Source organism: Oncorhynchus clarkii, chromosome 16 (assembly GCF_045791955.1).
Source record: "Oncorhynchus clarkii lewisi isolate Uvic-CL-2024 chromosome 16, UVic_Ocla_1.0, whole genome shotgun sequence".
Lineage (NCBI taxonomy): Eukaryota > Metazoa > Chordata > Actinopteri > Salmoniformes > Salmonidae > Oncorhynchus > Oncorhynchus clarkii.
The window spans coordinates 54,157,222-54,178,464 of record NC_092162.1 but is presented as its reverse complement, the minus strand read 5'-3'; the positions used below and the strand labels follow the sequence as shown (position 1 = coordinate 54,178,464).

Genomic DNA, 21,243 nt, shown 5'->3' with positions numbered 1-21,243 from the left:
TCCCATTGGATATCCAAATACAGCCCATTAAATGGATTCATAATAGAAATCATGATTCACATTCAGATTTGGAGATCTGACATGATAAAGTCTTACATTGTGGCAGAGGGTGTCAGTGAAAGGCTTTGTCGTGTGGGTAAGAATGTCACCCAAATTGGACAAATGTTCTATCCCAAATGTAGCCTACGCTGTATTCCATCAAAGCATACAGTTGGGATTATAATAAAATTGTGATTATAATTCAGAATTATAATTCTGTAGTTCCATTCTGAAGTGGCAGAACTCAGCCTATGTAACCCCTGGATATACAGATGTAGACTGTACGGGATTGATCAGTGCTCAGAGCATTCTATTTCATTTCCAGTCCAGTAATAAATAATAAATTATAATTCACAATTGAAAAAACACCCCTGTCTACTCAGTACCAAAAATTACTACCAACCTCAACTAGGCTAGGCTAAAGTCCTATGTCTATGGAGCATAAATGAACCTGTTGGCCCATGAGATGATTTAACAAATAATAATAATAATAATTAACACTGGGAACATATATTCTAAAATCAATTGGGTAATATAGTGCCACTGCGCGTCAAAACATCGGGAAATGTAAAGGGCCCCAGTTATTCGAGTGGCCCGTGCTGAGGGTCCCAATCTACCCTTTCATTGAAGAGGGCGCCGTTTTCTCCGCAGAATTTCACCATGCTGACGTTCTGTACAATCATGTGATGAAGCTCTGGTCCTTCCCAGAGTTCAATGTGCGCTGTTTGCCCCTCCCCATCTATTCTGCTCTGTCTATCTCAATGTGCTATTCCCGGAGAAAAAGGGGAAAATAATACCTTCAATAATTGGTTATTCCCGTGTTTAATCTCCCACGACCAGCCCAGGAGGGAACTGCCGTCATAGTGGAATGTGTTATTACAATCCGCGTTATATTTATGAATGTATATGCACATGTAAGCTCTACCTACCATTCGAATTCAAAAGAAATATGCAAGAAACTGGAAACATTCGAAGGATTTTTGTATTTTCTTCATGTTTAGAAGAATCAGAACCCATTTAAGAATGTGTTGGGGACTATCAAAGCGCTATTAGGAACCTTGCTGATGTGAGTAGGGGTACACATTTCAGCAACAAAAGAAAAGACAGAGAAGGCCCTTTGGATTGAGAAAAAAAACAGCAAAGAACAGCCATCACAGAAACGGGGAAAAATCAGGAACATTCTATTATTTCGGGGATCTAAACTGAAAATCGGACTCACAGTTTAGATCGAGGATCATCTTATGGATATAAAAGGAGTTGAATGAAGACGGAAGCAATGGAAATATTACTCATGTAGTTCGTTAAGTGTAGCCATAATATAGTTTTATTTCTCTAGTTTATCTATAGGCTATGCGTAGAGAAATGCCGTTTTAAGGAAGTACACAGAAAATACGCCTTTCCCCAAAATATGTTTATTATAACTTTTGCCAAAAAGATCCATGTCATTGTACAGCCGAGTTTCTGTGTCATGCCGAGTTTGGGTCCCTGTCACAGGCAACAGTGAGACGTGAGACCCGGGCTGTTCGTGAGATGAAAATAAGCTATTTATCCCCTCCTCAATTGAATGTGAAAGAGGTAAAAGCCTCAATCAACCTTAACATCTGTGGATGGTCATCAATATCGGTATATAAAAACTATATGTGAAGAAGGAAAACCCTAACAGAATTGACCAAGTGAGAGGGCGGCCTGGGTGTCGTCATCAACAGTCTCCTACCCTCTGACAGCAAGATCTACTGAAAATACGCATTATGTACACATAATTACAAGCGCGGTAGGACAACGTTTTAAAACTGATTAGTTCGACGTAACACTAAACAACAAGACTGTATACATGTCGTTAATATTATTCTCAATTCCGTGGGTCAACAGAGGGATCTAGAATAGTTTGTTTATTTATTTTTTTCCACATTCCCCCTCCCCTGGACCCTATTTCTTGCGGGAAGATGGGTTGTTTGGGCAACAGCAAGACTGAAGATCAGCGAAATGAGGAGAAGTCACAAAGAGAAGCAAACAAAAAGATAGAGAAACAACTTCAGAAGGACAAACAGATATATAGAGCAACTCACAGGCTACTACTTTTGGGTAAGTTTGTTGAAGGAAATCTGATGTGTTGTAGGCAAGGCCTCATTGGCAACATTGTTTCTATTCCTATATGGCACACTATTTGATGTTGTGATATAGGATATTGTTGTCTCTGTAGGCCTTCCTCTTACACTCTAGTCTCATTTAACTTTTCCATATGTGACATGGTTGCTGGTATGATGTTTAAGTTGGGTATCAGTTAGACTTGATTCTCTAACATAATTGAAGTCTACTTATTGCCACATTGTTATTGTTTCTTCACATTTGATACATTTAGTCTTGAGCCTGTGTGATTGTAACAGCTCGTGCCTAATCTATATCAAACATGGGTGTTGAGGCTCTGCATGTGTGTTGTGGGTTTGTTTTCAGAACTACTAGCTGCTTGACAACTTTCAAATTCATAGGCCTGTATATTTCAAGGTGGGCCTATGTGTGAATTAATGAATGGTGAACATTTCTACCACTGACACTTCTGTACTCATGGTACTGTTATCATGTAAAAGCAGTCAAAATGTCCTCTCTTAATTATAATATTTTATAAAAATTTGCCTGATGCCTAGTGTATTGAATGACATAGCGGTATTTCTGTTGGAGAGGAAGTTGTGGTAACTAAAGAAAGCGGAACAGAACTCACATTTAACCATAACAAAAGCTTTACTACAATGCTGCTTTAGATATAGCACTGTGCTCTTTGCACTTTTATATGATATGACACGTTTTGTTGTGTGTGCCATTGGCAAGTTGTCAGATGTTGGCCTATTTGTGAGTAAGAATTTTGTTGGACAGTGTTGATGGAGAAACATCCGACCATGAACCAACCAATAAGCTCGTAACATTTGAGATCACTGCTATGGGAAAGAAGATTTTCACTTTCATCATTACAGTCATCTATTTGATTTGACAATGACATGTGTGTATTGTTGACACCTTTATGCTTGATTCACACTATAGGTTCAAACCAAGCTGTACTGAGCTAGCCTACTTATGCATCCACCACGAGAACTGTGCTGGAAAGAACGGTGTGAAAAGACAATATCAGAGCCAACACAGTCCAGTTTGGGTTGTCCCTATAGTGTGAATCAGGCATTCGAATGGATCTGTGATGAAGAACTTCCTTAGTTATTTTTACATGGGGATGTCCACACACCTAAACTAGCCAATCGAAAATAAATCAGACTTGATAGGTTTTACATGTTACTTTGTGTTACCATTACATCCCTGGTTATAAGTGAAGCTGGTAATATTATTGCATTAGTAGATTTCAACAGGTTGATATTGCACCCATTCATTTACATCTTACTGTATGTGTGGATTCACCAAACCTCCCACTATTGTAAGTTGTTTGACTCGGACAGCGGTGATCTTAAGCTCAAGGTAGAAGTTGCCCCTTACCACATCAGTTTATCAAACTTAAATCCTGACCTTAACCAACTGGAAGATAAAACTATATCTGACCCATAGAGCGAGAGGCCTCATCGTTGTATCCGTGCCATTATGGTGTCGTTGACGGCATGGGCAGTGCCATTGAAGCTATATCCATTTAGAAGTTGTCAATTTCTTCTTCACTATTAACTGATGCCTCTTGATGACCTGGTTACACATAACAGGGACACCAGGAGGAATCAGCCAATGAAGTTGGAAGTTCTGACCATATTAAAATGGTGGAAGCCCTCAATGGCGCTGCCCATGCTAAAACGGCCTTTTGGCCACTAGAGGCCTCTTAACATTCTCTATGATCTGACCCTAGATCAGAGGTTAAGGGCAACTTCCTCCAAATCCTGGCCTCTACTGGTGCTGAGTGAGACCTCGGTCAAGTGGCATAATAACCCATTTCAATTAGAATAATTCCTAATGTTTATTTCACAGTTTTGAAGTGCTGAACAATAACTTTGAACGTGTCTCTCTTTACAATATTTTTTTTTTGTAGATGACTTCTGAGCATCACATTCCAAAAGGCCGTCTCTGTTGGCTGTCAGGGTAGGGCATTTCTCTATACTCTATGAAATAATTCTAACCATCTCTTCCCCCCCACCCACAGGGGCTGGTGAGTCAGGGAAGAGCACCATAGTGAAACAGATGCGAATCCTCCATGTGAATGGCTTCAATGCAGAGTAAGTATGGTTTCCTTCTCCAGACTATGCTCTACAACTGTGAATATAGATCAAGGTTTGAGACTTTACAAGCAGAGTGATGGGCGGTAATCTCAAAGGAACCAAAATGTATTGGTCTTGCAATACCTGAATTGTAGAAAACACATTAGATTCACCTGTGCACAGCACATGATGAGAGGCTAGTAACAATTGATGGTATCCCTCAGTTCAATAGCCACTATAATGTACTGTCTAGGTGTCTCGCCTAGTTTTTACTGTGAAGTCTTAGATTTCGATTTAAGAATTATTAGTCTGATTGTATGGACAGATGTAAAGACGAGGATTTAAAATTCCTTCAGAAACAAATACTGGGGGGTTCAAGGCCCTGGTGCGTTGGTTGGTGACGGGTGCTTCAAGGCCCTGGTGCGTTGGTTGGTGACGGGTGCTTCAAGGCCCTGGTGCGTTGGTTGGTGACGGGTGCTTCAAGGCCCTGGTGCGTTGGTTGGTGACGGGTGCTTTAAGGCCCTAGTGCATTGTTTGGTGACAGGTGCTTCAAGGCCCTAGTGCATTGTTTAGTGACGGGTGCTTCAAGGCCCTTTGGCGTTGTTAGGAGATCGGTGCTTCAAGGCCCTGGTGTGTTGGTTGTTGGAGGTTTAGGCTCAGGCGAGTAGGTTGGTTGGGGGTTTAGGCCTGAATCTGGTGTTGGTCCAGGAATCTGTGCATTGGTGGGTTATGGTTTAATCTCCAGTTTGTGAGGTTAGGTTTGGAGGTTCAGACACTGGTTGGGTGTGAGTGGCTTGTGTTAGACGAGCACATCAGCATATAAGGCCCCCAGCTGCGTGTGACCCATCTCGTGACTCCACAACACTTACAACTGCAGCGCTCTATCTTGTGTGTATGAATATGCTCAGTTCATCACTTGGTCACATCCTAGACATTTCAGACATTCATTGATTAGTTGGTTGTGTCTGTGTGATAACTTAACTGTACTGTGTATCACTTAAACGTAAGGATTGCATTAGCAAATGGATACAGTGCAGGGCAGTGTGTCTGTGACTTCTCAGCAATGTTTTTTAGTCAGTCCTGGAGGAACATATACTGTACAACGAAAAGGAAGATAAGGAATTGCTGGAGGTTTTTGGTAGATTCCCTAAATCCTGAAGTATGTCATTTTTGCATTCAGTAACTTCCACTGATAAGGTTCCAGGCCTTTGTGAAACACTGGACCAAGTATATTTTATCTTCTTAGATTAGGAAAGGATGTATATCATCACACATGCTTTCTTCATATACAGTGGGGCAAAAAAAGTATTTAGTCAGCCACCAATTGTGCAAGTTCTCCCACTTAAAAAGATGAGGCCTATAATTTTCATCATAGGTACACTTCAACTATGACAGACAAAATGAGGAAAAAAAATCCAGAAAATCACATTGTAGGATTTTTAATGAATTTATTTGCAAATTAAGGTGGAAAATAAGTATTTGGTCAATAACAAAAGTTTATCTCAATACTTTGTTATATACCCTTTGTTGGCAATGACAGAGGTCAAACGTTTTCTGTAAGTCTTCACAAGATTTTCACACACTGTTGCTGGTATTTTGGCCCATTCCTCCATGCAGATCTCCTCTAGAGCAGTGATGTTTTGGGGCTGTTGCTGGGCAACACGGACTTTCAACTCCCTCCAAAGATTTTCTATGGGGTTGAGATCTGGAGACTGGCTAGGCCACTCCAGGACCTTGAAATGCTTCTTACGAAGCCACTCCTTCGTTGCCCGGGCGGTGTGTTTGGGATCATTGTCATGCTGAAAGACCCAGCCACGTTTCATCTTCAATGCCCTTGCTGGTGGTAGGCTTTGTTACTTTGGTCCCAGCTCTCTGCAGGTCATTCACTAGGTCCCCCCCGTGTGGTTCTGGGATTTTTGCTCACCGTTCTTGTGATCATTTTGACCCCACGGGGTGAGATCTTGCGTGGAGCCCCAGATCGAGGGAGATTATCAGTGGTCTTGTATGTCTTCCATTTCCTAATAATTGCTCCCACAGTTGATTTCTTCAAACCAAGCTGCTTACCTATTGCAGATTCAGTCTTCCCAGCCTGGTGCAGGTCTACAATTTTGTTTCTGGTGTCCTTTGACAGCTCTTTGGTCTTGGCCATAGTGGAGTTTGGAGTGTGACTGTTTGAGGTTGTGGACAGGTGTCTTTTATACTGATAACAAGTTCAAACAGGTGCCATTAATACAGGTAATGAGTGGGGGACAGAGGAGCCTCTTAAAGAAGAAGTTACAGGTCTGTGAGAGCCAGAAATATTGCTTGTTTGTAGGTGACCAAATACTTATTTTCCACCATAATTTGCAAATAAATTCATTAAAAATCCTACAATGTGATTTTCTGGATTTTATTTTTCTCCTTTTGTCTGTCATATTTGAAGTGTACCTATGATGAAAATTACAGGCCTCTCTCATATTTTTAAGTGGGAGCACAATTGGTGGCTGACTAAATACTTTTCTGCCCCACTGTATATATATAGTTATTGCGTATTCTCTCTCCACACACACACATCATATGTACACACACACAGTCACATACAAGTGCGCACACACACTACTTTGAAAGAACCATGTGATTTAAAAAAAAAAGTGACTATCTTGTTGAAAATGTAAACAGGGCCTTCTCAATCTACCTCAAGCCAATAAACTAGAGGCCGTGTCTGTGTGGGATACAAGCCCTCCTGCTGGCTGTTTCCTATTCTGTCTTTATTCTTCTTTCCATGTCTCTCTCTTTCTATTGATGTACCTCATTCTCTGACACACATTGACTCTCTACTTAAATGCAGTTTGTGTTCTTGGGATAAACTAAACATCAGTGACAGTGTTCCACTTAGTGAAATGTTTCCCGCTACAAAATACATCTCTCTTTGCATCATCTGAATCAGAAAAAAAGACTTGGAGACAGTTGGAGGACACTCACCGTTGCTTCCCGTAGCCTACAGTTGGGCGCACTCCACCTTCGCTTATTAAACTCCATTGCATTTGACTTGATAGCTGATACTGTCGTCTACTGATGGGTTGTTGCAGCTCAGTTACCACTCTTTAAGGTGGAATGATGTTTGACGTCTGATTATTTGTAGTTATCATGGCAGGTAGAGCATTTTCATTAAAGTCCAATGTAGGCACTGGGAGACTGGGACCTGTTAAAGATATGAGTTTCACCTAGTTGAAGATGTATGTGTCACTGTCATAAACATTGTCAGGTTCAGAAGGAATGATATTGGGAAATTGTGCATGTATGCCAGCTGTTGGACAAGTATCTACATACATGTTTGTTTTTTGTTTGCTGTATCATCAGCATATCTGTTGTGTATGACTGATATTTAAAACAAATTATAATAATTACAACATGGATGATTGAGTTTGAGGTTTTTGTTTTTTTGCAGAGAGAAGAAGCAGAAAATTCATGATATCAAGAATAATATTAAAGAAGCTATTGAGGTGAGTATTCGGTTTGAATCTTTGTAGTTCATGACTCTGTAGGTAGATACTATGTAGAATAAAACATTCTAAACAGCTAAGCATGAATCATGAATATTTTATCATAGAATATAATATACCCCAAGACAATCCTGTGTTGTCACTTGATTTGTATTGAATGTGTTTGTTTGTGTCGCTCTTTAGACCATAGTAGCAGCTATGAGTACACTGACGCCTCCCGTTCAGCTCGCCAATCAACACAACCAATACCGAATCCAATACGTCCTCAACCTAGTCAATCAGAAGGACTTTGAATTCACATCTGTGAGTATGACAATGTTTCTACCACACACACAAATCATTATAGATAGACATTGTCTTTGCATTAACGTATGTTAGAGGCAGATCAATATGATTTGAGGGGACAAAACTTACCGATAACTAGATATCTGCCAATATACTGTTTTACGCCGGGGAAATTAAAAAGTAACATTTTTACACACGGAATTCTCAGAAATTGCCATCTAAAACAGCAATTGGTCAAGAAAATATGCTTCAAATGTTCATTTCCTACATTGTAAAATTAATGATACATACTGAGAATGGCCGCAAGTGCTCAGGTAAGCATGAGAGTCCCTTTTTTCATATTTATTTAATATCGGTTGAATTATCGGCCGATACTGATATGCCATTAAAAGGCCGATAATAATAATATTAGTGAACCAATATATCGGTTGAACTCTAATGTATGTACACACCTGTGTGAGTGAGCATTTGTACAGTACCAGGAAAAAGTTTGGACACACCTACTCATTCAATAGTTTCTTTATTTTAACTATTTTCTACATTGTAGAATAATATTGAAGACATCAAAATATATGGAATCATGTAGTAACCAAAAAAGTGTTAAACAAATGAAAATACATTTTAGATTTTAGATTCTTCAAAGTAGCCACCCTTTGCCTTGATGACGGCTTTGCAACTCTTGGCATTCTCTCAACCAGCTTCATGAGGAATGCATTTCCAACCGTCTTGAAGGAGTTCCCACATATGCTGAGCACTTGTTGGCTGCTTTTCCTTCACTCTGCGATCTGACTCATCCCAAACCATCTCAATTTGGTTGAGGTTGGGTGATTGTGGAGGCCAGGTCATCTGATTGTAACGTAGATGCTGGGAGTCAAGAAGCAGGTGCAGGTGGTAAATTTAATTTAACAAGAAACATGGAACGATACAACGTAGGACAACCCCAACCGCGTCTAGACATGAACAACAGAAAACAATACTGCCTGGGGAAATAACCTAAGGGAGTGCCAGATAAAGGGGAGGTAATGAGTGAAGTAATGGAGTCCAGGTGTGCCTAATGATGAAGCGCAGGTGCGCGTAATGATGAATACCAGGTGCGCGTGATGATGGTTCCCAGCACTGGTGGTTAGTAAACCAGTGAAGTCGAATGCCGGAGGGGAGGAGCAGGAATAGATGTGACACTGATACAGCACTCCATCATTCTCCTTGGTCAAATCGCCATTACACAGCCTGGAGGTGTGTTTTTGGTCATTGTCCTGTTGAAAAACAAATGATAGTCCCACTAAGTGCAAACCAGATGGGAATGGTGTATCGCTGCAGAATGCTGTGGTAGCCATGCTGGTTAAGTGTGCCTTGAATTCTAAATAAATCTCTGGCCGTGTCACCAGCAAAGCACCATCACACCTCCTCCTCCATACTTCACGGTGGGAACCACACATGTGGAGATCATCCATTCAACTACTCTGCGTCTCACAAAGACACAGTGGTTGGAACCAAAAATCTCAAATTTGGACTCAGACCAAAGGACAGATTTCCACAGGTCTAATCGTCCATTTCTCGTGTTTCTTGTCCCAAGCAAGTCTCTTCTTATTATTGGTGTCCTTTTAGTAGTGGTTTCTTTGCAGCAATTTGACCATGAAGGCCTGATTCACACAGTCTCCTCTGAACAGTTGATGTTGAGATTTGTCTGTTACTTGAACTCCATATGACACATTTATTTGAGCTGCAATCTGAGGTGCAGTTAACTCTAATGAACTTATCCTCTGCAGCAAGAGGTAACTCTGGGTCTTCCTTTCCTGTGGCAGTCCTCATGAGAACCAGTTTCATCAAAGCACTTGATGGTTTTTGCGACTGCACTTAACCTTCAAAGCTCTTTAAATTTTCCAGATTGACTGACTACATGTCTTTAAGTAATGATGGACTGTTGTTTCTCTTTGCTTATTTGAGCTGTTCTTGCCAAATAGGGCTATCTTCTGTATACCACCCACCCCTACCTTGTCATAACACAACTGATTGGCTCAAACGCATTAAGAAGGAAAGAAATTCCACAAATGAACTTTTAATAAGGCACACCTGTTAACTGAAATGCATTCCAGGTGACTACCTCATGAAGCTGGTCGAGAGAATGCCAAGAGTGTGCAAAGCTGTCAAGGCGAAGGGTGGCTACGTTGAAGAATCTCAAATATAAAATATATTTTGATTTGTTTAGCACTTTTTTGGTTACTACATGATTCCATATGTGTTATTTCATAGTTTTGATGTCTTCACTATTGTTCTACAATGTAGAAAATAGTACAAATAAAGGAAAACCCTGGAATGATTAGGTGTGTCCAAACTTTTGACTGGTACTGTATATGTTCCCTTTGGAATGACCATCCAGTAGTCTCTGTTGCAGGTGCAAGCCTCATGGTACTGGTATCTCTGTGGGTTGTGGTACAGTATAGTAATTGATGGGGCGGCAGGTAGCCTAGTGGTTAGAGCATTGGACAAGTAACCGAAAGGTTGCAGATCGAATCCCCAAGCTGACAATGTAAAAATCTGTCGTTCTGCTCCTGAACAAGGCCGTTAACCCACTGTTCCTAGGCCGTCATTGAAAATAGTTCTTAACTGACTTGCCTAGTTAAATAAAGGTAAAATAAAATGCAAAATTAGCGGGTAGGGCCTCAATGAGATGCCTGTTAGCTAATTGACTGCCCTGAGGGAAGGCCTGAAGGTCTCCAAGTACCACTGGTTTACACTGATTGTGCCTGTAACACCACTAAATACCTCTCTCTGGTACCCACATGTTTCTGTGTCACACTGGGATGCCCATCTGAACAACAGGGTGCTTGCTGGTAGTTGTCAGGCTGTTAGGACTTGGCTGGGAGGGACATAGGACTCTATTCAAGCTAAGCAGGTACCAAGTTTCTGGATAAACATAATCCATTGAATCTATAATGGATTTATAAGTGCATCCAATAACTTTGTTTTATATTGATCACAAAAACCTTGTTAACGTTTTTTTTATTGAATAGGACCCATAGTGTCCTAGAGATAATTTTACTTATCTCTAGAACAGATGACATGTTGTCACTCAACAAAATGAAAACAACATATTTTTAGCTGTTATTATGCTTTAATTTAGATCCCCTTATGAGTCTTTGGCTGAAAGAATATTAACTATTACAGTTGAATAGTTGCTTCTCTAGCATTGCGCGATTGACTGTCATTGAAGATTGCCATGTCCTTTTTCTGGGCCTAGCACACCTGCCATAACATATCTCTCTCTGAGTTTGGGTGTGTAGGCCTACATGTGAAAGGGATATGATTGACTGCTGTCTTGCTCTGTGGTGTTTGAATGTCTGCGATTTCGTTCCTAATGGAGGAGAGTTGAATGACTCGAAGGTCAGACAGTGTAATACTGTTGGCAAAGCCTCCCTCCCTCTCTCTCCCTGCTTCCTCTCTGGCACCCCCCAGGGCTGAGGGGGAACCGGTTCTACTGGTCACCTAATCTCAGAGTACAGATAGAAAAAACAGACGGTGAGGAAAAGGTGGGGGACGTTTGTATGGATATCTATGGTCTGGGCTGTTCATTTCATGTTTAAATGCGTTGTTGTGGTATGGGATTTGTTTTCAGACTGCTGATTAATCGACTGATTAGAATGGTTTCGGCCCGTTGCCTACCTCTGCTTTATAGGTTGTTATTCTTAACGCCACTAAAATGTAAATTTTCTCAAATTCAAAGCTACCCGGCTCCTCACTTCCTTATCCTGTCTCTGGCTACATGATGCTTTTGTAGTGGAGTTGACCATAGTTAGAATGCCAGAGGGGACATTCCCATTCAGATGCATTTTACATAGCACATGAGACACATCATGTGCAGAACGTAATAGATGGTTGTTTATTAACCAGGAAAAGGCAACCAGTTGCTTTAAAATAGTTTTTACTTAAAGCAAGATCAAACTCCCTGTGATATGCTTAGCAAAACAACACAAGCCTTTGTGTATTTGAAAAAAGGCCATACCAAAGGATGAAATGGAAATGATTATGGAAAAAACTAAGATCAGACAAGCCAGTGAGCAGAGAGAAACAATCTAGCATTGAGTTGTAGCCCCAAAGGATTCTGGGTCGGCTGCTGTAATGCAATGAGCAGTTCCTAGAGAGGAGTTTTTATTTTTTTTCTTAAGCGCATGACTGATGATAAAGGAGGAAGGACTCTGTTACTTAGACACATGATGAGTGCTCTTTTATGGAGTGGATGCAGGGATTTTTATAACTCTTCAAGTAACCCAAGCCAGCCGAACGGTGGGACAAATATATTGGACAGCAAACCTAAATGTAATGCAAGTGTGTGCAGATGCATTGTTCCACAAAGGTTCAGTTGTCCAGAAGATGTTGTTTTATACATGACAGGGTTTCTTGTTCCATGGTCCAAATGGAAGGCGATGGAGGGAGATGATGAGTATATCTGCCTTTCTATGTGCTTTTTAGCCCTTTGAATGTTGTCCATGGGGTGGTCACTCTGGTCCTTTAATAAGCTATGCGGACATTCCCACTTTATGCAACAGATATCAAACAAGGAAGTAACAGATTGGCCTTTAGATATGCCAGTTGACTGGAATCATTACACCCGCACAGCTTTTGTTTGCTAAATGAATGTAATGAAATATGATTCATTCAATGTTATGAGATTTTGACGTGATTATGAGTCAACTGACCCTCCCTAGCCTGTCGACCATATGTAGTCTTTATTTCACCTCATTAAAGGAAATGTTGAAAAGGTTGTAAAAACATGCCTTATTTTTTCGTTTGTTTTCATATTTAAAGGCACATTCTTTAAGTTCATCAGCCTGACCATGTCACTTTGTTTTTCTTATTGAAACTCCCCTTGGTAGTTACCCTCACTGGCCACAGAACCTGTTGTCCTGTCAATAAATGCTAGATCCCTATTAGGTGTGCTGCCCCATTGGAATGTAAAAAAAGATGTGGCACATCAGTGCCCTCAATCATGACATGGATGATGGACAGTGTCCTCTTTTTCTACTTGCTTTAATTTAGTCGATGTATTGTTATTGTACCATGTGAATGAATTGCGTCCTCTTTCTCTCTTCCACTGCCCCTCTTCTTTCATTCACTCTCTCTCTCTCTCAGGAGTTTTATGAAAATGCAAAGACTCTCTGGCAGGATGAGGGCGTGAGGGCGTGTTTTGAGAGATCCAATGAGTACCAGCTGATCGACTGTGCGCAGTAGTAAGTATGCACTGCACTGCACTGCACCGCCGAGAGGGGACCAACTGTCTTGAATAGCTACAGTGCCCTTGTACAGGCCTGTGTTGTTGAAAACAAACACTCTAAGCCAACGATTAGGGGCACACATGGGACTGTAGTTCAAGGCTGGCATGCTCAGATTTAGCAGGCGGATAAAATACCAGCTAAAGTTTGTAAACCCCAAATCTAAAATGTATTTAATCTCATCAAAACTTTATTGTAAAAAGCAATTTCCTAGAGAGACCCGTTCTGATTTTCAATGGCAAGATAACAGGCAAGTATTCTGCCTGAAAATGATGTGTGGTAGCGGAGCTCTGTGTCATGGAAGTCATCTTGAGCTCATGCTCTTCCTCCGCAGCTCCTCATCGTGTCTGTGCACACACACAACAGTATGACATCACCAGAGCTTTCTGCATCAACACTGCCACCTCTGGCTATGTGTCTCTCTCTTTCACTCTCTCGTGCTCTCTCCTCACTTTCTTTCTCTTGCTCTCTTTCTATATCTCTGGCACACTGTCCCTCGTACTCTCTCGCACCACACTCTCTCACACACATTCTCTTCCTCTCCTTCTCTTCCTCTGCTTTCTTTTCCAACTGTTGTGTGGCTCCGCATCTGTGATGTAGGATATTTGCAGCAACGGGGACCAAAAATGGTAGGTCCTGAGTCATAAAAAGGGAGAGACAGAGATTTCACCAGCGGTTGGATGGGTGGAGGGGAACAGGGGAGGAGGGGGAAGTAAACCACAGTGACTGGAGCCTCAGAGTTAAGTCTGTTATAGTGGTATTTGATTTGAGCTGATTGTATAAAAAATCCATATTGTGCTAATGTTTGAAGAGGGCTGTTTATTTGATTGTGTTAACAGTCTAGGACAACCCCTTCAGGTGGTTCAGATGGTCCAGTCTTTTGTTCCCTCCCTCTCTCTCACTCTTTCCCACTCCCTCTCTCAATACCTCTCTCCTGCTCCCTCCCTCGCACTTCCTCTCTCCCAGTCCAACTTTCTCAATCTCTTGCTCCCTCATTTTTTCTCTGGTTCTCTCCCTCTTTTTCTTTCTCCCCTCTCAGGCCCTACTCCATTCACACAAGATTTTGAGCTGATAGTCTATTTATAGAGCCTGTGGTTCTGTCTCCATGGTAACCATGCTGGAGGCCAGGGCACTAGGGAGCTATTTTTGAATCTGCTCTGTAATGTCAGACTACTCTTTCTCTCTCCCCCTCTCTCTCTCTCTCTCTCTCTCTCTCTTTCACACACACATGCACACACTTTCTGTCTTTCTCACCATTTCCTTCCTACCTATCACCCTCCCTCTCTTTCTTCCATCTCTCTCTACGCCTTTCCTACCTCAATCTCTATCACCCTCCCACTCTCTCTCTCTATCCTTCCCACTCACTCTAATACACTCATTCAATCTCCCAGTGCCAGAGACTAATTTAGAGATGTGTATATGTCTGTTTGGGTTCAGGCTGATGGGCTAGGTCAGGTTTGTGAGTGTGAACCCTTGTGAAAGGAGAGTTTACAGTTCTAACTTTTACAACATTCTTCAGTAACGTGTAGGAAAGGAAAGAGTAAGAGTTCATCTCCCCACCTGTATTCTTCTGAAGTCTGCATAGTTATCTCTGGCCATCTTTGTTGCCATAACAAAGAATGGTACATGCACATGAGCGCATACACACTCACATAATCTCTGTGTGTTTCTCCTAGTCCCTTTGTCTCTCCCAGTGAGTGCCGACTCATTCCTGCCATGTCTTACCTGTACTTAGACCTGTCACATTTCACCCCTCTGTGTCACATTCCTGGTTATCCAGAGGCTCGGCATTCCTCTGTGTTCAGTATGCTTGGGAGACCGGCATTCAGCTGTCACACACTGTTGGTACAGTTTGTGGCGTTCAGTTGTTTTAGACACTCTGTAGGTACTGTTTAAACCTAAGTAAAACAGTTGTAAACTACACTAAGACAGGAACACCTGCTCTTTCCATGACATAGACTGACCAGGTGAATCCACATGAAAGCTATGATCCATTATTGATGTCACTTGTTAAATCCACTTCAATCAGTGTAGATGACGGGCAGGAGACAGGTTATATAAGGATTTTTTAACCTTGAGACAATTGAGACTTGGATTCTGTATGTGTGTTGCGTTTTTCCACACTCAACAGTTTTCTGTGTGTATCAAGAATGGTCCACAACACAAAGGATATCCAGCCAAATGCTTCCCACAACTTTGGGAAATATTGGAGTCAGCATGGGTGCAACTCAATATTAGGAAAGGTGTTCCTAATGTTTGGTATACTCAGTGTATGTCATGGAATTGGACATTAGTCTCAAAGTCAGTATGACTCCAGAACGATTGCTATTCCTCTCAGCTCTAAGTGTCTGTTCCAATGATGTCTATGTTGATGTTTCTCTCAACCGCCTTGTTCCTGGACGGACACTGGTCCCTGGGATGTTACTAACTGGCTGCTCATTTAGTTAGCTGACACTGACTTAGTAAGAAACTAAGTCGTCCTCCAAAGAGGAAGTAGCGATGGCTTACCACAGGTCAGTCCCTCCCTGCTACAAAACAGTTGGCGACACACAGGGGTATATAATTCTATTGAGCTCAGTGGTCTCTACCTGTCCACAAACCAAGACAAGCTCACCATCATGCTTTTTCACTGCCCCTGCTGACTGAATTCAGCCATTTTGTCCTGTCCTGGCCATCCTTCTAAATCTTTTTTTTTTCTCTCCTCAGCTTTCTAGACAAGATTGACATTGTGAAACGGAGTGACTACACTCCCACTGATCAGGTGACTTTCCATGGTCTCAATGCCACCATCATCAGAGGCCCAGGGGTACATCTCAAATGGCACCCTATCCCCTCTATAGTGCACTACTTTTGGCCATTTGACACACATCCCTACTGTCCTCCAACTTCCTTTCATAATATTGATGAAATATAACCCAGATGAATGACTCCCGTCTTTCTCTCAGGACCTACTGAGATGCAGAGTGCTCACCTCTGGGATCTTTGAGACCAGATTTCAGGTGGACAAAGTCAATTTTCAGTGAGTATAACCCAGGATTATCTTCCGATTTGGTTATTAGTACTATAGCTGAAGATCAACCTCCAACTCAGCACTTTAGACGTGTATGAGTCCATACAGTGCAACTTACATGTGATTCATTACTACGCCACAAGGTGGTATATTTATCGCACTGACATCTCTTCCACAGCATGTTTGACGTTGGTGGTCAAAGGGATGAACGTCGGAAATGGATCCAGTGCTTTAACGGTAACATTTGTGTTGCCATTTTATCTGGCCAACCCAATAGAGAATCACTCACAAACACAATTCATTCTCATTGATACTTTTTGGGGGGTTCTAGACGGGTCCTCTGTAGTCTGTAGCCCTGTTCCACTACAGGTTTCCTGTACTTTATCACCTTTTGCTTTTTCTGCCATTACTGTGTGTTTCGGCCTTAGCCTTAAAGCTAATTGCCTTTTGACTGTGTCATTGATTTCGCTTAACAAAACCAGGTTGTCTGAGTCCCTCCTCCCTCTGTCTTCCTCACAGATGTAACAGCCATTATTTTCGTGGTGGCCAGTAGCAGCTACAACATGGTGATCCGGGAGGACAATCAGACCAACCGTTTGCAGGAGGCTCTGAATCTATTCAAGAACATCTGGAACAACAGGTGACACAAGCACAACCCATGACAACCCCTCCCCACAAATATTTATGGAATCAATGGAGTTTTATTCTATTCCTCTGTTTTATTGAAATACTCTCATCGTACAATTTGCTAGCCGTAAATGACCAAATGTTACCAGTGTATTTAGCCTGTTGTTACCAGTGTATTTAGCCTGTTGTTACCAGTGTATTTAGCCTGTTGTTACCAGTGTATTTAGCCTGTTGTTACCAGTGTATTTAGCCTGTTGTTACCAGTGTATTTAGCCTGTTGTTACCAGTGTATTTAGCCAGCCTCTCTGTGTGTGGGTTTCTATTTTTAGGTGGCTGCGGACCATTTCTGTCATCCTATTCCTCAACAAACAGGACCTGCTAGCGGAGAAGGTGTTGGCTGGAAAATCAAAAATTGAAGAGTACTTCCCAGAGTTTGCACGCTACACCACACCGGATGATGGTGAGAAGGTGTCACACTTGACTGGATGTTTACTGTACACACACACACATGGCGACACACACACGGGCACACACAGTGCTTCTGCTTTTTACCACGGTAGATGGCTCTTGAATGTTCTTTCCTGTGGCTGATAAGTAATCATCATAGCGATTAGTGACACTGTGAAAATGTGTGATGGTGTACTAGAATCAAATCATAACACTCATCAGTCACTTACTATTCTATAGCAACACCAGAACCAGGGGAGGATCCACGCGTCACGAGGGCAAAGTACTTCATACGAGATGAGTTCCTGGTAAGTGCAGAAATACAATGTTTCCCCTGCTAATGTTATATAGAATCTTATGGTATTGATTACAAAATAGGATCCAATCAAAACCAAAGATGCCAAATGAGATGACTTGCTTGTATTGGATATGTTAGCATTGTCTTCATGTTAGATTTGTTATTGAGTCAAGTGGATGATGTCCTGATGGTTGTAGTATTTGTGTTTCACTGTGTGATTTCAGAGGATCAGCACAGCCAGCGGAGACGGCAGACACTATTGTTACCCCCATTTTACCTGCGCCGTCGACACGGAAAACATCCGCCGGGTCTTCAACGACTGTCGGGACATCATTCAGAGGATGCACCTTCGGCAGTATGAGCTCTTGTGATGGGAGGGGGCTGCAACACAGACTCTGAACCTCCACCTCCGGTCTCTCCCTGACCCCCCTGAAACCCACCCCTGTCGACCTGCTCCTAACTCGGTGTACTCTTGGGGACTCCTGAAGTCAAACTAGATATGAGCTACAGAGTAACCTGGAAAGACTATTGAAATACTGCAAAACACAGAATACATCCAAGCCAGATCAGCTGAACTCCACTGCACTTTAGCACTGTGCTCAGGACTCGAACCCATTTCACCACACACACAAGCGTATACACGCTGACATAACACCGAACTCTCTCTTTTTCACACCATTAGTTTATATTTTGAGACACACACACTTAGACACACTTGCTCTCAAATTTACCCTCCGATAACTGCTTGCTGTTCTGAAAAAGAACACACTTTTACTCGACTACATGGTCCTGGACTGGGTGAGCTGCTTACTGTCTGCAGCCACAGATTGACTGGCTCAGTGCTTTCAATGACTTCACAGCCAAGATGCCTACTAGGAGCAACGTTGATGACTGAAGCATCGTGGTGGGCAGGGCATGGGGGGAGGGGAATATCTGTCAATTTGGTGGAGCTTGGACACCATGACGCTCACAGGATTGTCACATGACTTTGCCTTGTTTGTACAGCAGCGGGAGGAAAAAGGCCAACGTTCACAGAACTCAACGGAGTGCAAAAAACATATACAGTACCATATAAGTGAAGAGAAGTCCGATCAGCCCTGTTTCTGTCTCCAGTTGTTTTGTCTGTGTAAACTTTTGTGCCATTGTGCCCCCCTCTCTCTTTCATCACCCCTCCTCCCTGTCCACTCTCTTAACCTCACCTCATACCCTGCACTGTTACTTTACTGGCAATGCTCTTTGTTTTATTTTTAAAGAAAAAAGTAATCCTGAAATTTAAAAAAAACTAAAAGAGGAAGAAGATAATGATATGGGATTCTATTCTTTACTTATGTGGTCAACCCCCCCCCCCCCCCCCCCCTCCTTCCAAGGCTATTTGTATGTCTGTCTTTACTTTACTGCTGAACTATTATTCTTGTACAGACTGTAAAATGTATTATTTTGTACAACTTTATTGAAAAAATAGAAGATCCCTGTGCCTTGATCACGACTGTACGTGTATAATGAGCTAAAGTCGGTGTTCTACTGCGCTGTATAGCTGGGCCAGTTTCCCCCATCTCTCCAGGGAAGGAGGACAACCATTCGTAGATTTGGATTTTTATTTCTCTCCCCCAACTCTCCTTTATGATTTAAATGCTTATTTTTGGATCCATATACCAAAAGAAAGATAAATATATGAAATGTTTATGGATTTTTAAAAGTATTTTATTAGAATCAAAGACACAAATTGTACACTTGATATAGTGTGCGTATTGCTAGAACTTAAATCCTTTTCAATTAGGTTTTGTTCAGGTTTTGTTTCATTAGTGACTTCTGCAAACAACATTTTGAAGGGTGAGTGTTTATTTACCATTTTTAGCTTTAAGGTAAAGGGTGATGGAAAAATATCCAAATGCAAAACATTGTTTGTTTCTACATGAATATTTTATTTTGCTAAAGAAAACAACAATCAAGAAATGGTATTGTTTTGGGGTCCTTCCTAGTGTTCCACAACAGAGGCAGACTGTACAGTATTACATTTTCACTTCAGTGCCCTAGTTTTCATGTATTATGTACATCAAACATGGGTTTCTACTTTCAGAAGAGGAGCTCTGCAAAATAAAGTTGTTTTGGTGCAGACAGCAAGAGGCCTGTCCTTACACACAATCACAACGGCAAGGACAAACATACACCAGATAAAACCACATCTCACTCACCTGCCTTTAGCCCTGTCTTGAGTCATGTCCACCGTCCTTAGACAGTTCTTCCTCTCCTCATACAGTGCCCTATACTCTTACTTCACTACCTTTAACCTTTTATCATCAGTTCTATTCTACTTTTGATTGAATCTATAACATGCATCATGACTGTATTCAATTCAGTCTGTTGTTTTCCAACCAAGGTGATGTATTTTCTCATTTAACCCAGACACTGGCATTCTACTTCACCACATAGCTTTTTTGTACACATACAAACAGTTGTGGTTTGTGTTATTAGAGCGTGGATCTTTAGGGTATTTGTCTTTGCATTTTGGTCTTGACCTACACCATGACAGTAGTTGCTGAATATCTTTCTCTTGTCAGGAGTGTAGCTTAGGGAAGTACAAGAGAATAAGAACTGCAGTATTTGAATGTGGATGGGAATGCAAAAGACTCAAGTATGAGTCAACGGGTCAAAGGAAGTAAGAGGAAAGGGGAGGCAGGATTGTGATGAAAAGGGCGGAGTGCTGTTGGAAACAGGGTTTCTTCAGCCCAACATAAATGTCCCTTGATATGATTACACTGTTCAGTGCCATGCTCCCTGAACGCGAGGAGAGAACTGCCAATGACACAACTGAGCAGAACGTACGTGTCTTATTTAACTTGATGGAAAAGAGTCTTCTCATTGATATTGAGCCAGATCTACAGGTTGGTTGCCCTAGGAACTGTAATTGTGTTATCTACGGCCTGAATGATTGTCATTGCTTGCTATTCCTGGTGACTGTGAGGGCTGGGTTCATAGTATGTGATGCTCTGTGACATCAGAATAGCTTATGTGTCACTGTTGTGTGGGTATTGAACATGGAGGCTTCCACAATTTAAGGTTTGATTGATATGACGTCATTTTCCCCCCATGTTCTTGTTCCTCATATACAGCTGAATGCTCCACCACTTTTCACCACTAGGTGCTGACAACCCTATTTATGTCAGAATAATACAGTCCTGTATCCATAAGAATGATAATTTAAAGTTGTTCTAGCAAACATTCATATTTGAACCAGATTACATCTGTTAAGTAATAAGGATTATTATCAGTATAATATTTTCTGTCTGAGTTATTCTGACTGGAAATAAACAGGTCATATGTTGAGGGAGGGTCCAACGTTTAGTCATGCAGGGATTTGGTAAAACCTTGGTCCTGTAGAACTCAGCTGTGTTAGCAGGCTTATGAGGTATTGCTCAAGGATTACACATTCAATCTTCATAAATAAACCCATAAAACTTTAGATAAACTAATTAAAACGAAATCTAGCATCCACAAAATACTGTTTGTGTGGCTACAGGCCCACACACACACACTCCTATACAAATTCCATCCCAGAAATAATGCAAAACACTGACTGGGACCATTCTAATCACCCAAAGGCTGTACTTTGCTT

At 41.6% G+C, this 21,243-nt stretch overlaps 1 protein-coding gene across 2 annotated transcripts; it reads left to right on the top strand.

Annotated features, from left to right (window-relative positions):
• The first annotated feature begins 755 nt into the window (after positions 1–755).
• Positions 756–19,586, top strand: LOC139368741 (guanine nucleotide-binding protein G(s) subunit alpha-like). Of its 2 annotated transcripts, XM_071108041.1 has the most exons (13): positions 1,754–2,121; positions 4,160–4,232; positions 7,642–7,696; positions 7,880–7,999; positions 13,109–13,206; positions 15,955–16,009; positions 16,194–16,267; positions 16,437–16,495; positions 16,778–16,898; positions 17,215–17,345; positions 17,573–17,640; positions 17,855–18,042; positions 18,234–18,265. In XM_071108041.1, the coding sequence occupies exons 1-12, from the start codon at positions 1,983–1,985 to the stop codon at positions 17,999–18,001; spliced, it is 1,140 nt and encodes a 379-aa protein (XP_070964142.1). In that variant the 5' UTR covers positions 1,754–1,982; the 3' UTR covers positions 18,002–18,042; positions 18,234–18,265. The 2 variants fall into 2 exon arrangements, with proteins under 2 accessions (XP_070964141.1, XP_070964142.1); XM_071108040.1 differs by having other exon boundaries at positions 756–2,121; positions 17,855–19,586.
• The last annotated feature ends 1,657 nt before the right edge of the window (positions 19,587–21,243 follow it).